General features: G+C 37.9%; 1 protein-coding gene across 1 annotated transcript in view; it reads right to left on the reverse strand.

Annotated features, from left to right (window-relative positions):
* WDR49 (WD repeat domain 49) overlaps positions 1–18,067 on the reverse strand; it is a 128,246-nt gene that overhangs the window by 19,404 nt on the left and 90,775 nt on the right. The window contains exons 15-17 of the mRNA XM_036447693.2: positions 14,141–14,322; positions 5,837–5,946; positions 3,389–3,535 (exon numbers count right to left, since the gene is read on the reverse strand). Of these exons, the coding sequence (XP_036303586.1) occupies positions 3,389–3,535; positions 5,837–5,946; positions 14,141–14,322 (439 nt within the window). The remainder of the gene's footprint in view (positions 1–3,388; positions 3,536–5,836; positions 5,947–14,140; positions 14,323–18,067) is intronic.

Below are 18,067 nucleotides of genomic sequence, written 5' to 3' on the forward strand. Positions count from 1 at the left end.
ATTTCAGACTCAACTGTGCCAAACTCAGTTAACATGTCACCATCAGAAGTCAGCTGTTGCAGTCAAGTTGTAGGCATTTGGACTTCTGCCCTACTTACATTATTTCCTTAATTTTGTCTTTTTTTCCACTCCTCTCCCCCTTTGAACTTCTACTCTTTCTAAGTCCCAGTTCAGATGTTACATCCACTTTGAATTCATTCCTAGGCCCTAGCCAATTAATCTGGCTTCTTCCATGGTACTTAGACAGAACCACTTCTGTGGTGTCATGTATTATGCATTCTGTCTCTACTTCAAGTTGGTGAAGTGAAATGTTAGGCTTTAAAAAATAACTATTTTCACTTGCAGAAAAGGCAAAGAAAGAAAGGTTGAAGAAAATTTAACAAGCAAAAAGAAAAAAAAAACACATACACACACACACACACACACACACACACACACACACACCTTTTCAAAACTATGTGGAAATTACAAGAACTTTTTTTAACCGTAGGACTGTGTTCACATACACATAACCCATGGACACAGAGAATACGTGGTGAAGGTCTGGGGCAAGGACATGCTGGAAGGGGTCAATGGAGGAAAAAAGGGGGACATATGTAATACTTTCAACAATAAAGATTTAAAAAGAAAATTTACCCTAATGTTACCTCGATGATGTCTATTTCTGTTTTAATTCTAAAGCTGCCACTCCTGAAACACAGAAGACATTGCTAATCTCATCTCCAAATAATTTATTTCTAATTGAGAGCTACCATGAACCTCATTGTCAGTTTAACACAGGACAAATAAAAGGCAGATTATTTAGAACAAAAACAAAAACACAAGGAATTTTTAAATTAACAAATCCAGAAAAAAAAAAAAATAATCTCTTTGAAGATGTATTAGAGTCTGTTAGGTATTTTAGGTATTTCCATCCAGCTATCCACTCTACTTCTCCACACACCCGTTCACCCTGCCCATTAGGAGATTTCATCTGTGGATGAAGGAGAGTATACAGGCTCCTCACATAAACAGGCTTTCTTCCTCCGCCCCCCACCTCTCCCCAGGGCTGAGGAGAGGTGTTGATACACTGACTGTCCATCTCTCTCAGTTTCTGCTCTCCGGCTTCTGAATGCTGTGTCACCCATTTTTCTTGCATCAGTCTGACTCTAGGCTCCATCCTGGTTTCCTCCCATGGGCATGTTCTATGTCTCAACTGTTGTACACTTTGTCTTAGCTCTCTGAAGCTTTTCTAACTGTCTGTTCCCCATACTCTCTGGATGTGATTCAGGAGGATGAGATAAGTACTCCCCATATTTATTCTTAAAGATGAATCACCCTGGGGAAGAACAATGGAATGATACCATCAAAGCCCTGTCAGTTATTTCGATCCCTAATGTTTATGGATTCATGGTTTTAAAAGAAACGAGCAGAAGCCATGGGTGATCCTCATGAGAGAAATTACATGATTATTAATTTAGGAAAGAGAAATTCTAAGAAAAGGCAAAGGAATTGATAATAATTAGACTGAGCCAAAACCAATTTGGCTCAGTGGATAGAGCATCAGTCTGCGGACTGAAAGGATCCCAGGTTCAATTCCAGTTAAGGGCATGTACCTTGGTTGCAGGCACATCCCCAGTAGGGGGTGTGCAAGAGGCAGCTGATAGATGATTCTCTCTCATCCATGTTTCCAACTTTCTATCCCTCTCTCTTCCTCTCTGTAAAAAAATCAATAAAATATATTTAAAAAAATAATAATAGTAATTAGAGTGAAAACTCTGGCAATGAGGAATGACAACTGCACCTTGCTTACAAGTGAAATTAAAAAAAAAAAAAAATCACCCTGTTGGCGTGGCTCAGTGGTTGAGCTTTGACCTATGAACCAGGAGGTCAGGGTTTGATTCCCAGTCAGGGCACATGCCTGGGCTATGGGCTCCATCCCCAGTGTGGGACTTGTAGGAAGCAGCCTATCAATGATTTTCTCTCATCATTGACATTTCTATCTCTCTCTCCCTCTCCCTTTCTCTCTGAGATTTAAAAAAAAAAAAAAAATTAAATGTCAACCAGCTATTCTCCCTTTTCATAAGGGACCAAGCGAAGATGAGAGACCTGAACTTCCTCAACGGTGGATATGAAGAAATGTCTCCCTCCCACAGGGTTATTATTTCTCAAGGAGGATGCCAAATCCCCATCTCTGAGAATTGGAAAAGTTTAGAAACCACAGATCTCGGAAGAGGGTTAGAGTGTAGTTCTGATCTTTTGATTATTGCAAGCTGCAACTTGCACTTTTCATTAATTATTTTAAATGAGTTCCCTGTGGTGTCCATATGCTTTCTGAATGCCTCCCTGAGAATCAGGTTGTGCTATCTGCACTCCCACTGAGAATCAGGTTGTGTTATCTGCACTCCCTCAGGGCCTCTCCTTACGGGGAACGTTTTTGCACAGATATTATTCTTCAAAGTCTTAGAAGCTTATAATAGTCTAAAAAACAGCATCCTCTTACACATCTTGTTTCTGAATCTTGAGTGAGCATTTCCTTGTATTTCCTAAATTCAGCTTTCTTGTCTACTCATCATATTAGCCTAACACTGCAGCTGGAAGTCTCTAAGACAATACATTTTAAGTAGCCTCTATTTGTTCTTTGAATTCAACATATGAGTGAGATCATGTGATACTGTCTTTCTCTGACTGGCTTATTTTGCTTAGCATAATACACTCTAGTCTCAATCATATGTGAAATCTATAGAACAAAATAAACTGATGATAACAAAATAGATCCAGAGACATAGAAACATGGGACACAACTACAGAATCTCAGAGGGAAGATGGGTGGGAAGAGATTAACCAAAGAATTTATATGCATAACCTAGGGGCATAGACAATAGTGAGGGGAAGACCTGGGGGGGGGGGGGGGGGTTAGAGGCAGGCTAGAAGGGTCAATGGGGGAAAAATGGGACATCTGTAAAACTTTCAACAATACAGGTAGATTTTAAAAAAATAAATACCCTTTTATTTGTAGTGTTTTAGATGAAAGGAACAAAACCAGATGAGCAGAGACTCTGCTCTAAGACAGTCTTATGATGTCTCTTTCTCTGGTATGTTTTGAAAATTTAAGATTATGTGGAGGGAAGGCTTCCCATCCGTAGCAACTCATAATACATCTTCATGGCATTCTGACTGGAGAGAAGTGACAAAATAAAAATATTCTTTTAATGTATCCCAGCAAGTTGGCTGTCCCTTCTGAGAGCACAGATCAGCAGCGGAGCTATAAATCTTACCAGTCAAACCACACCTCATTTCCCTGCAGCCCAGCAGGCAAACACGTGCGGCTTTCACTTCTACTTCACTCTTCTAATTCACTGAGCTTCGCAGGGAGAGATGGGGAAGTGGACAATGGCTGGGGACTTACTCTGGGAGAGCGATGGGGGCTCTGGAATTTGGGAGCCCTCCTCCTCTGGCTCTTCCCTGAAGTATTTCTCAGGGTCTAGAAGAAAAGCCGGTTTATTCACTTCTGGTAGGTCTTTCAGGACTCCGATGCTTAATGACCTAAATACGCCTTCACAGCAGCCATGTTGGGGGAAGATAGAGATAAAAGTCCAGTATCATTAATTCCTCAGAAGGAGGTAGCACATTTCCAAGTTAACTTTTTTTTAAAAAAAATGTAACCTTCCTGTTACTCAGCTGGTTCAGCTGCAGTCATCAGCAAACCCTGTAAGCACAGCTGTTCACAATAAATCTATGGTCCTTTCAAGCAAATGGACCAAAAGCAACCTAAAGTTCCCTATTCATTATTTTTTATTTTGTGCTCTTTTACTATTTCACCTTGAAAATTAGCATTCTGCATTTTTGGAAAAGCTCCAGTTTCTCTTTTATCTATAAGAAAACTGCAGCCCTTGTGACAGGAAATCTACTTTTTATGCACTTCGTTTAACAACATCTCTGAATGTTTGAATTTGCAGGTACTTTCTCATTTTTGCTAACAAGTAAACCAGAGCTGTGTTATTGCATTTATGATGCAGATAATGAGATGGAGGGAAGGAAAGCTCTTTTGATCACACACCCTTGAAAGCATAGTCTTGGACAATGAAAATGTTTTCTCTTTGCTTCCTGGGATAAACGGACAATAGATTGGAAGCCTGCAAACCATAATTCAGGATGTGGTTTTATGTTTGACTGTTAGCTCTGTGAAGATGGGAACTGTGCTTTGGTCATTGAGATGGGAAAGGAAAAACTATCGATAATACAGATACAGCACCTGTTCTGGGACAGATCCTGTGCTGTCAGTGGTTCTCAAACTTTGCCAGGCTTCAGAATCACCTGGAGGACTTACTAAAGCATAAACTAGCTATTACACCCCACTTTGTTTCTTACTTAGTAGGGTGGGGTGGGAACTTACATTTCTAAGTTCCAGGTGGTGTTGATGCCATTAGGCTAGAGCCTTGGTCAGCAAACTGCAGCTCTCGAGCCACATGCGGCTCTTTGGCCCCTTGAGGGTGGCTCTTCCACAAAATACCACTGCCTGAGCTAGTCTATTTTGGAAAAAGTGGTTTTAGAAGAAGTTTAAATTTTAAAAATCTGACTCTCAAAAGAAATTTCAATTGTTGGCTCTGTTGACTAATGAGTTTGCCGACCACTGGGCTAGAGAACAAAGTTTGAGAAGCAGTGTGTTATGTCAAACCAAAGGAGAAATCTCCACAACCTGTAAAATGCCATTATGCCCTGCTGACATAATAAATAGGAAATAGATAAGGAAATGAAAGTGGGCTTAAGATGTTTTAATAACTTGTCCGAATTTGCACAGCTGGGAAACTTAGACCTTAGACTTAAACTCAAGTATCTTTTACTCCAAAGACAGTGCTCCAAGGTATAATAATAATAACAATAATAACATTGCTAATAAAATTGCATTAAGTTTCGATAAAATGCCAGGCACTATTCAAAGTGCTTTACATGTAATATCTCTTGTAATCCTGACAAAAATCCTATGGAGTAGATCAATTTATAAATGTGCATTGAATATTAACAAATAAGGATGTACCTTTTGACAGCAAAATTTCAATCTAAATTCTAAAATTAAAATATCTACTTTCTGAATGTGCAGCTTCCCCATGGACATAGTTGAAAAAAGATTCATAGTATGTGAAACAGTCTCATTATAGGATGGAACTTCAGGACTGATTCTCTTTATGCTTCTTTTTTTTTTTTAATTGAATTTATTGGGATGAGAATGGTTAATAAAATTATGCAGGTTTCAGCTATACAATTCTGCAATGTGTCATCTAAACATTGTACTGTGTGTTTATCACTCTAAGTCAAGTCTCCTTCCATCACCATTTATCCCCCTTTTACCTTCTTCTACCTCCCCCAACCCTCTTCCCTCTGGCAATCATCATACTGTTAAATAATACACTTAAGTATAATGATGATTCCTTTGTTTCAATGACTTTTTTATAATTATTTTTCTAGTCAGCCTTTAACTAAATGAATGCACTATTCTGGGTGGCTATGGGCTTCCTAAGAGCAAAATTTGTTTTTATTCATTTTCATCTCTAAACACTTGAGGGAAATAATTCACATTCTGTGTCAGCGTTATTTGGGGAACTAAAGTGGGCAGGTTACATGTGTTTTTTGTCTTATAGCTTACATGTCTGCTGCTTGTATGTTGTGCAGCCTTGGACAAATCACTTAATGTCTCTGAGCCTCATTTTCCTCCTTTGTTAGGTGGGGGTCTCAGGACCTTCCTTTCAATTCTATTAAGGAACAGCAATATTCCTGGCACACACAATAGCTATCTATTATTCATATCAATCAGTAAAAATAATAACACTATAAATATATATCAGTGGAAATTACTTACTAGATGATTTTTTAATACCTTCACTGCTGTAAAGGTTATGTGTTTTTTTCTTATATAAATTTCTTTCCTTATATTTTATAGCTAAATTTATGACTTCTGGTGATCCGACACTGGAAGAGAATAATTCATATGAAATAAAATTAACCACAAAGGATGAACAGACACTCTCTGGCTATAAACACATCTGTTACTTTGACCAAAAAAAAAATAATAAATAAAATAATAAAAAAAAATCTCCTCTATCCTGTGGTCCTAAATAGTGACATTTGTTTATTCTAAACAAGCCAAATCTTTGAAAAAAATGCCTGCTGGCCATGTGGTAATATAAAACTGTAAGAACTAGACAGGCTCAGAATCTAAAGAAAAACCTTTGTACTCATAACAAGTGGTAGGTCAGAGAAAAAGCTATGCAGAAGAAAATTTTATAGAAACACAAATAATGTGCCAATTATGTGGGATAATCAGTGAGATGTGCGAAAAACTCTTTTATCTGATATCAGGCTGCATCTTCACTTATATACAAAATTCAGAAAAATTCAGCATTTTTGAGGATTCTCATATGAATCTGTAAGAAAATTTTAGGTAAGCTTGGATCCAATAAAAATAGTTTTATCAATAAAACAGAGTGAAATCATTATATAGTTGTATATAATTCCAGTCAAACATATTTCATACTCACTTTCATAACCTCTACCCTATTGGCTACACATTTCATTGTCAAAAGGCTGACTCCTTAGTTTATTCTGGATTATGACAGTTTATCAGACTTTCCTTGTTTTTCATGTCTTTCAAAGTTCCAATGAATACGTGCCAGATTTTTTTTTTTTGTAGAATTTCCCTTAAATTTGTATTTGCCTGATGTTTTTCTTATGGTTAGATGGGAATTGTGGGTTGTTGAGAGGAAGTCAACAGAGATGAAACCATTTTCTCACCACATCTTATCAAGGGGACATGCTGTCACCTGACTCATTGCTGTGGATGTTAACCTCCTCACCTGACCGAGGTTGGGTTGGCCAAGTTTCTGCACTGGATTTTAAAAGTTATATTTTCTTGCCAAAATCGGTTTGGCTCAGTGGATAGAGCATTGGCCTGCGGACTGAAAGGTCCCAGGTTCAATTCTGGTCAAGGGCATGTACCTTGGTTGCGGGCACATCCCCAGCAGGGAGTGTGCAAGAGGTAGCTGATCAATGATTCTCTCTTGCCTTTGTTTCTAACTCTCTATCCCTCTCTCTTCCTCTCTGTAAAAAATCAATAAAATATATATTTTTTTAAAATTATATTTTCCCTTCTTTACTATACACTTCTCTCTGGAAGCAAATTTCTAAGTACAGCCCACACTTAAAGGAGGATGAGGAGGGGAATTCTACTGCCTTGATTGGGATAGTATCTACATTAATTTTTTGGAATTATAGATTTTCCTTTTCTTTAGAAAACCCTTGCCTTCCAAAAGACCGAGGTCAGGTGGCAGTTTCCCCCCAGATCACACTGGAATGGCCTCCCTCACAACATGGATCTCCTATACAGAGGGACATATCCTGTAGCCACTATCTGGGCTTTGAAGTCATAAATGACAATATATTAGAGTCATTTTATGATGGTAGGAGAATCTGTAACAATGAGAAGCTGGTGGTGGATAAAAGAAGGACAGAGTAGGATGCTGTTAGGCCTTATAGTTATTAAGGTGAGAATTGTTTTTTAGAAAAGTATTATTGAAATAAATTGAGGCACAAAAGATTGAGAAAGGCCTAGAAGTAGTGAGATCTATCTTTAGACTAGTTAATATCAGGCCTTGATTTTCCACCAAACATCCTGAACTGTTTCCTGCTTTTAGACCACTTGCTTTCCCACTCATTGGTATTCAAATCAAACATCTTTTGTATAAAACAGAAGACTTGGACTATCTCTACTGAAGAGTTTAAGCCACAGAGGGAGAGAAGTGGGCACAGGGTATGAGCAAATCTCCTGGAAACTGAAACAAATTTCACTACTTAGATGACAGCCCAGGAAATGGAGCTGTATTGACAAAGCTCTAAGCAAAGAGCAGTTCTGTAAAAAAAACAGACCAAAGACTTAACTTCATATTTAGAGGCCAGCCTAATGCTTCTTTTCCAAAGACATCTGACATTTGGGAGAATGGTTACTGTGAAAATGTACAGGGAACTAGAAAGAGGTGAATATTCCTAAAACCCCAATAGTCCTAATGGATGAAGACAAAAAAGCAAAAGACTGCAATAAAGAGTCTTGAGTTTAAAACTTCTGCAAACATGTCTTACATGGTGTTGCGAGAAAGTGGGCCTACTACGGGCTCTAGCAGTCTTGCCATCAATTCTATGAGAAGGAAAGGCTCTAAATTAGGGGTGTCGAACTCAATCAGAGAAGGGGCCAAAATCTAAAATCCAGCCTAAATCGCGGGCCAAATGGTTTACTGAACAGTCATAAACTGTCATTGTGATGGAAATGCAGCGGAGTGCAGTGATGACTGCGCAGTGCGGGCCACATTGCAAGGCCTGGCGGGATGGATTTGGCCCGCGGGCCTTGTGTTTGACACATGTGCTCTAAATGATCAGCCATCCCTCAGTCTTGGACGTAAAGGGAAGAATGATGTGTGGCAAATCCCCCACTGTCCTACTATGCCTAGAGTTGTGCCTTATACATAGCAGGTACTTGGCAAAATATCTGATCACTTGATTAAGAAACCACTAACTTTTCAACAGGATGCTTTTTGGACAGACAGTATGGAGGAGTGGCACAGAGTACTGACTCTGTTGTAGGATCCTTGTTTCATCTCTTACTGTCTGGTTGACACAGCTGATCATTTAACCTCTGTGTGCCTTGCTTCCCTAGTCATGAACCAGGGATCACAATTGTAGCTATCTCTAAGGACTACAGTGACAATTAAATGAGCTAAACACATAAAGACCTTAGGACAGTGCCTGGATTATTCTAAAAGCTTAACAAGTGTTGGCTACTATCACGTTAAGTAAAAATAAGACAATTCTTTCTACTCAAAGCAGAGAATTCAAATACTCTCTACAGCCAGTTCTAAGACTCCTAGGAACCAGCAGAATGATGAGACCAAAAAAAATAAGGACATACAGTACTTACAGAAATAGTAATTTGCTATACAAGTATTTTTAAGACTTAAATTTCAAAAGTTGAGTAGACTTTCATTTGCTTTCATTTGTCATGCATGTGTGTATGATAGTTCTTGCCACAGATTGTTGGTGAAAGGAAACTGTCAGTCCTCCAAGTGTTTTATGTCACATAAGACCTGATTTTAAATAAGATTTTATTGCTTTGTGTATGTTTCCCCTTATAGTTGGCCATAAATTTTCCAATTTAATTTCTCACATAAGATCTACTGGCAGAATAATTAAGTAATTAATAGCATATAAAAATATTAAATATCAGTTCCCTCATTACCCTACTATAGAATTTAGAACATCATAATTTTTCACATGTCTAAAAACCATTAATTTTTAAAAATATACTTTATTGATTTTGTACAGAGAGGAAGGGGGAGAGATAGAGAGTTAGAAACATTGATGAGAGAGAGTCATTGATCAGCTGCCTCTTGCACACCCCCCACTGGGGATATGCCCGCAACCAAGGTACATGCCCTTGACCGGAATCGAACCCGGGACCCTTCAGTCCCCAAGCCGACACTCTATCCATTGAGCCAAACCGGTTTGGGCTAAAAACCATTAATTTTAATTATGCCTTCTGCTTATATAAACTTACTGAGAAATAAATGGAAATTTAGGTTTCATTTCCTATCTGGCTTTTAAATCCTGGCTTCTTATAATTAACCCTATCCTCATAAGCAACTTTTTAAATGATAGCCAGAGGAAAATTTATAGATAAAAGCAGGCAGAAAAGACTCACTCTTCATTGTTCTAATAAAAGAATGAAGATCAATGAACGAGACCTCTACGAACGGGCAGATTTGACTTTAGCATCAGAGCCGTTCTATAATAATAAAAGCATAATATGCTCATTAGCCAGGACATGCTTCTAGATGTCCTTCTGGACAACCTTCTGGATGAAGCCCTGCTGTGAGGTCCAAGGCAAGCCGTCATGGCTGTGAGGGCTGAACCCCCTGCATGAATTTTGTGCATCGGGCTTCTAGTTCTATAATAAAGAGCAGTTCAATAACAGAGATGGTGATTGTGAGATGGTGAGCATATTCCATAGCAATTATTCAAGAGGAGGCTGGGGACATGCTTCTCTCAAGGCTGTCACAGGAGTTATTTTCATAGACTTCTACTATCTCTCTCAACTTCACTATTGAATTATCAAAGGTTAATATGCATGTGAAAAAAAATGTTCACTTCTTCAATTAAAATATGCAATTTAAAACAATAATGAAAGATTATGGCAACAGTTTTAAGACAATGACAGCATTCAGTGTTGGTTCAGAAGGCAGCCATTCTCATATACGCTGGAGAGAGAGTCCATGTGTAGGGCCAGCATTTTAGCAAGATGACCCAAGGGCCTTTGAAACTTTTCACTCAGCAATGCCACCTCAAAGAATTTATTCCAAGGTTGAATTCAGCTCATTACTCTAACAATTGCATATGAAGGTATTTAAAGAAATGTTTTCCAGTGAAAATTTATAAATAGTCTACATGTTTGAAAAGAATGGTTAAAAAGCCACATGATACATTTCTAGGGACTCATTAATGAATGTTGGTGTTTGTGGACACTCATATTAAAAATACAGAACTAAACTTGCTGTATATTTTTGAGTGATAAAACACGTTATAAATTATGTATACTAAATCATCATTTTTATACACTGCACATTTATTTATTATCATAACTATGCCCAGAACAAGCCAGGAGAGTGAAATTCCTAAGTGTTAGCAATGGCTTTGCTACAGGTGATTTCTCTTTACCTTCTTCTTCTTGCTTATTTGTACTTGCAAATTTTCCCTAATGAACATGTATTACTTTTGTATTAAAAATATCCTAAGGTTGTATTTTCTAAATTATTTTGTGTGTATTTTTCTAGATTAATTTTGTGTGAATTCAGAAACCAAATATTGCCATAAATTAAGAAAAATGCATCTCCATTCTAGTTTCTGCTGCCTATCTTATATTTAATTTATTTCTTCCTCTTTTTTCATTTTCTAATGGTAATTTTTATAGAACTTAAGGAAGGGCAAAAGCTATTTCTCTGTATCAATTGTTAACTTAGCATTAGAGCTTCCTTATTCTCTGAAATTCTATATTCACCTTCATTTCCCCAGGGCTTAAATGAAAAATGACATTTAAACACCTACCTACTTCTCAGACATAATATTATAAAATACCTTCAGCACTATGGGAAACTGGTATGCATGTGTAAACCAGAAGAAAACCTATGCCAAGGTTTTTATCCTGGGGGAAAAAATCTTAGGTGTTAAAACTGAGAACACAGTTTTAAATTTTTAAATTGTTTTCTTCATTTTGCCTGCTTCTCCCATTTTTTATTGGCTTTTTCTTTTGGCTTCTCCATCTTTCTTACTGTTTAACTCCTCCATTAAACATAGCCCTGCCTGTGTGTGTGTGTGTGTGTGTGTGTGTGTATATATATATATATATATATATATATATATATACACAGAAAGTATCCCCTCCCTTCATCTTTTTAAATTTTTTTACATTTTTTTTCATATTTTTGTGTACAAATGAGAACTGGTGTCATTCTCTCCTTGGATTTAATCTGATTAGGAAAACAGCACATTCTTTAGAATAATATTAGGGAGAAAATAATCTGTAATCTCTTCAATATTGGACAGAGGCCATGAAAAACATTTTACAGCTGACAATGACATTTGCACCTGTATGTTTTCCACACAAACCTCCTGTGAGAGGTAAGGGGTATACCTGACAGTTACTTCTGAGGATACATTTTTTTACCGTTTTCTCTCAACCTGTTTAATAATTCTTAAATGATATTATTCTATACTATGTCATTATTGCAAAGTCTTAAAATCATTTCAATCTAGTCACCCAGATTAGTTAAAGGCATAAATTTAAAGACCATAGGTACTTTTTGGTACATTGATATTTGACAAGCTATAGTACAATAGAGATAACTTTGCCTCTTACTGCTGGAAATTTCCCCCAAGGCCTACAGAAACTTACAACCAAGATGAGAAAAATCACTCTGCTGTACACCTATCTAATCTGGCAGAACACAAAGCTCTCAGTTTAAGAGAAATCTGTGAATTTAGAAGCCTATGTATCAGCACTAATTTTCATAACACAAAGTGTCATGCAACAATAGTAAATGTAACAAGATAAGATAGAAGTCAAGTAAGAAGTAAATGGTTCAAATTGCTATTTTATAATTCTAGGGAAAGGCTGATTTAAAAATAATAATAACAGTTTGTCACAAGGAAGGGAAAATTAATATATTGGCTGAAGTCCTCTTAAACAGGAATCTATAACAATTGCCTTTATTCTTTTAGGGGTGTGACAGGAAGAGAAACAATTATTTATCTGTGTGATCCTGGGTAACTTTATTTCCTGATCTATAACATTATGATGGATAGCTGGGTGGGGACATTTTGTCATATCAAAAGTCTTTCCATTCCCAGGATCCTATTAGTGTACAGGATTGGTCAAGCTATATTTCTCAGCTGAAAAGATCATTCTACTTGAAAGTAAAATGCCACTTGACATTTCAGTGCGCCATAATTCAAGGAAATAGAAGAACAAATACCAAAATGTAATTCAGTGCAACAGAAAGTTTTAAAAGGGCTTCATTTTCCCTTCCATTTCCCTGTCAGCAGAAGTCCAAAAGGTCTGAAAGCAAAATAATTAATTAAAAGTAAAACCTGTCCCCATATTCCTGAAGCAGCTCCAAAACCAACCTGGAGAAACCTAGGCCAACCACCTTTCTAGGATATAAACAGACCAAATAGGCAATAACATCAGAGAGGAGAGGAGGCGCTGGTGTTCACTGAGGCCCACTCCAGAGAGAGTGGAGGGAAGCTTCCCCTTCACTTCCAGCCTGCATTCACAGTCAGTCAAAGAGTTTAATGTGTGTTGTCTGCGGAAAATCATGAGAGGGACACAGGTTCGTTAATGCCTGCCAAAGCCTACAGGCAAAAAGCTGTGGCTGGAGCTACCCAGGTGAATAAGGTTAGAGGGGACCACAGGGAGCAGTTGGTGTGGCAAGGATGTGTGAGCTTTCTATTGGCCAAGCAGACGTCAGCCCTAGAGGGGTTGTGCAAGAAGGAAGGCCTGCCAAAGCAGGTATACTCTAACAGAAAGACACTGTGATGTGTATTTCCAAAGGTAACCCCAACAGGGGAGCAGGGAGAGGTAGAGCCACAGGTGACTGGCCAAAGAAGCTTTGATTTGTAAATGTGCAATACTGAGGTCTCTGAGCGGGGCCCTCAAAGAACCCACAACGGTACCCCCTTCATGTAAATTATGGACTTTAATTAATAATAAAGGATCAATATTGATTCATCGATTGTAACAAATGGACCACATTAATGCAAGACATTTGGTGGGGCAAGGTGGGATATATAGAAACTCTGTACTTTGTGTGCAATTTTTCTACAATCCTGTATGCGTATGGTAAAAAAAATAATAATAATAATAAATAAATAAATTCAGATTAAAGAAAATACAATGAATAAAAGCATCCTTTCAAAAAATAAAAGTTATTTAATATGAAAGGTAAAATTAGGAGAGCATGGGTTAGCAAGACGATAGGAAACAAAAGAAATAACTGAAGCTGCCTGGCATGGGAGAGAAAGAGGAATGTAACAATGGGATCTAGCAGAGTGGTGCAAAGAGAAGCAAATGCTGAAGAGCATTAAAGGAAAGGCCAGAAGCATTCAAAGGAGTTGTGTCTAATATTAAAGTTGATCTCTTTCAAGTGCTGTCATAGAAACTTCTGTGAAAGTTACCAAAACCAGAACTAAAATCTGACATACATTCTGACACAGGTTGCATATATGCGCACACACACACACACACACACACACACACAGACACATATTGTTTTTGAGGACAGAGGCAAGTTTCCACATGTAAATTATTGATAGAGCAGAAGCAAAGGACTGGAAGACCCTGAATAGAAATCAAGAATTCAATGGAGGCAAGAAATCAGAACCACATATAACCCCAAGGACATACATTCTCCGCTGTCATGTACAAACCTATCTATCCCCTGACTTTAGGAAAAATCTCAAAGTCATCCTTAGACATTGTACAGAGTACACAAGGAGTTTGGGCCAACCTTACTTAAGTCTTATCTAGACACCAGTTGACATCTTGGTAACACTTAAAATTACTTACTTGTACGTTGACTCATCTTTGTCTTTTTTATCAAGTAGAGAATGTTCTATTGGGTCTAAACATGATTCCTCCTTAGAAAGTGAAGCAGTTTCCCTTATGCTTTCTTTTTGAATCTCACTTTCCATTAAATCATTATCCTTCTTAGGGAGAGAAAAACAGCTTTCAATTCGCCAATGCTTTGCCTATGAAAACAAAGAGATTTATTTTTTTATTATTTTCTTCCTTATATGCTACACTATGAATTAAAGTCCTGGAAACACACACAATAAAAGAATAAGACATGGTTTCTGTTCTCCAGAAACTTGGCCTTATAAGGGAGGATAAAACACATACATGTAACTTTAATAAAGGTAGAAAGTAAATCACAGAATCAGAAATTCCCTGAAAATATAATAATGAACTACAAAAAATTGACATTCTTGCTTTAAAATCCTCAGTAGCAAGATGTATATTTACTAAAAAAGAAAAACAAAGGTTTTGTTGAAGAATTATCAGAGTATCTTTTGATATAATTACTTTCTTTTCATCTTATTTCCTAAAATATTCAGCATCTCCAGCCCTCTCCCCCAAAAAATATATGTGATATAGTAATTTTCACAGATCTTGGCTATAATTCTTAATATGTATCTATATACCCAATGACAATACCAATGACAATCTATTTTATGTTTTAAATATAGGATCCATTTCCTCGTCTTCTATCAATTCACATTGCATACACAGGAATGCACCAGAGAACGTAGCCAGAGTGATAGAAAGGTAACATCAGGCATCCCCCAGGATGTCTGACTGACCTATCAGTTTGTTATCTAACAAACTGATAACCTTGCCAAAAGGGCATGCGAAGTGAAATGCTGACAGATAATTTCAATGGATGAACCAATGCTCACCTAAGATGGAAGATAGTGTCAATGGATGAACCAATGCTCACCTAAGATGAGTGGCAAATGAGATTCGGCCTTACTGAGCTAGGAGAATTCATTTTACAGGTACTCTCAGGAAATGGCATGCTCTTTTTCAAAAGAAGCAAGAAATCTGGATCTTATAGGAAATGCTTTCATTTTTTAAATGAGGGAACTGAATTCAATTTTAAACACTGGGTGAATAGGAACAAAGTCACTGGCCCCCAGATCAGGAGGAGGAGAGGAACCAATAAAATAACTCAGCACAACCCAGCTGTGGCGGGTGCTTATGGAGAGGCGCTGAAGAACTGCACACAGTGTCTAATTTCTTTTTATACCACAATCACCCGACAGTTTCCTGGGATAAATGTATCTCTGTGGTTAAATCATCTCCACTCCCATTTCTCCAACTCTAAAAATAGACATACAAAACCACTTACTTTTACAAATCTAACTTGAAAAGCAATCTCTGATCAATAACTATGTTGTAAAAGTGATTCACGGTGATTAAAAACACTTCTTTCATGAAATATGTAGGATCACATTGCATTAAATTTTAAACACTTTAATCAGACTGTATGTGATTTGAAAATTAAGTTTTAACATGGGAAATTAAAATATACTAATGCTTTCCTTCTGTTTTATAACTGCTAACCCTGAATTAATTCAACAAAAAGACAAATGTGTCATTCAAATGTAGGGCAAAAAGGCACTATGCTTTACAAAGCAAGTTTGTTCAGTAAGAATTGTTCTGAACCTAGTTATATTTACTAAATGGCTCTCCTTATCTACATATTTCCATGTGCCTCCCATATCTTACTATAAAAGGATGTCTCTTTTTTACACACTTGGAGAAAGACATTCACTGTTACTCTTCTCCAGTATCTGCTATTTTTCTGGTTCCATCCTTTCTCCCTCCCTTCCCCTTTCCTGCATTAGTCACCTGTATCCGTTGAGACAAGCAGCACCCTTATTCAAGACAGTTTGATTCTTAAAAAAAAAAAAAAAAAAAAAAAAGGTCTTAAAAACACCTTTAACAGCTCAAGCAGAAGGGACTAGAAAGCACAGCTGTCCCTGCTTTGCCAGACTTGACTTTGTAAAACTACCCCAACTCTGGTGACTCTTTTTCTGTCTTCAATAGCAGGAAAATGAAAAGGAAAAAAAATTCATGCAGATTTTGGGGGCCTGATGTCCTTCAAAAGACTTTGCAAAACAACTAAGGAAAAATATCAAGACATAAAAATGAACAGTTCACTAGCACATACTTCTTAATTAAAATAAAATGTAGGTACAGACTGGTTGGTGGGCACAGTTTTTATGGCACCCACACATACGTAGAACAGTCTTATTTTTGCTTCAACCCCATCTGGGAGACTTATATTCCGTAAGTCACCAGCTTGATGATGCTCTGATTACCCGTCATTCTAACCTCACCTCATCTCAAGGGACCCCATGTGGCCTGTCTGTACAGCAATGCTGGCATTGCATTAGCTTCTCAACTGCCCGAAACTGCTTTCCACCTCTTTATGTGTTCAGAAAGCCAGTGTGCCCCACTCTGTCTCACTCACTACACACCTACCCACACTCGTTTGATGCCCACTCAGATGCTGTTCTACCTGAGAAAGCCCAGCAGATGTTTCATTTGCAGAGCAGAAGAGATGGTGCAGTTCTTGACCGTTACACTGAGACTCCCAGGGTACCCAGGCAACTGTGGGTCCACCTCCCCAGATTATGTTCTGACTTACCCTCACCCTTCACGCCCTGAAGGGCTGTACAGAATTCTGTCCACACAGGTTGACATCATCAAACTGACTTCACAATGAGCAACAACAGCCTTTGTCTTCCAACATGAAGAGGGCTGCTTTGTACTCTCATGGCATGAGAATGACACCTGAGGTGGCTGAATGGAACCAAGCCAACCAGCCAGACAGAAATGAAAGCATCTCTGTAACCTCACACCACCGTGTTCCAGCAGTACTGGTGGAAACAGATCAAACCAAGATTTTGTTCCCAATGGCACCAAAGGAACAGGAGCAGAGGTCCCATAAAAACAAACTGAATAAAGAGCCGGAATGTGAGAAGATGAATGGCTCCTTCCGTCCATTCCCCCACTTTGGTATTTTTCCCTCTTCAAATGAGAGCTTCCTTTCATGGGAGCACGCAGTTAAAAGCATGAACTCTGACATACACCAGCTTGAGTTCAAAGCAAAACTCTACCATTTATTAGCTTCTGTGAGCTCTGTACTTCTGTTTCCTCACCTGTAAAACAGTACTAATGAAAGTTCTTCCATAATGGATGGGCAATTGTGAAGATTACATTAGATTATTCATATAGAGACATTAGGACAGTGCCTCGGGAACACAGGAAACACTCAACAAATGTTAGCTATTATTTTCATAAGCGTAAACCAGATGATGAAGAGCAAGGTTTGTTTTGTGTTTTTTTTCCCCTTTGGTCAAAGGAAAATCTTTTGGTCAAAAAATGGAAAAGAATCCCTAGTCAAATTTATAGAAGATTCCTTTATTAACTTTTGGCCGAGAATATGTTTGTATATTTTCAGAAAACAACTTTAAGACCATGTGGATTCCTGCACAGAGAGGAATTGACAGAACTGCTCCAGCCATGAAGGCAGAAGAGAAACAGTCCAGAGATGGAAGACACTGACAATGCCTTGTCATACCAGCAGACAGCAGCTGTGCGTCGCTGCAGGTTGCCCAGGACCAAAGCAGAAAGTGTCGGACTTGCATTACCACCATTTGTTCACCAGCCAGAACTGAAATATCATTACTGATGTACACATAAGGAACTATTTGACATTAAAATTGGGACTCGAAAGAATTGTTGTCCAAGAAAGAAACTCAGTACAGACTGATTCATTTGCCTCTCAGCATAACCATTATTGCTTGTCTCATTTTTGGTCCTTATAAGAGTATTTCTAGTATCACATAATTTCACTCATCTAGGGGAAATAACGAACAACATAAACTAATGAACAAAAATAGACCCAGAGACAGGGAAGCATGG

The sequence above is a fragment of the Pipistrellus kuhlii genome, unplaced genomic scaffold (assembly GCF_014108245.1).
Source record: "Pipistrellus kuhlii isolate mPipKuh1 unplaced genomic scaffold, mPipKuh1.p scaffold_m20_p_2, whole genome shotgun sequence".
Classification (NCBI taxonomy): Eukaryota; Metazoa; Chordata; class Mammalia; order Chiroptera; family Vespertilionidae; genus Pipistrellus; species Pipistrellus kuhlii.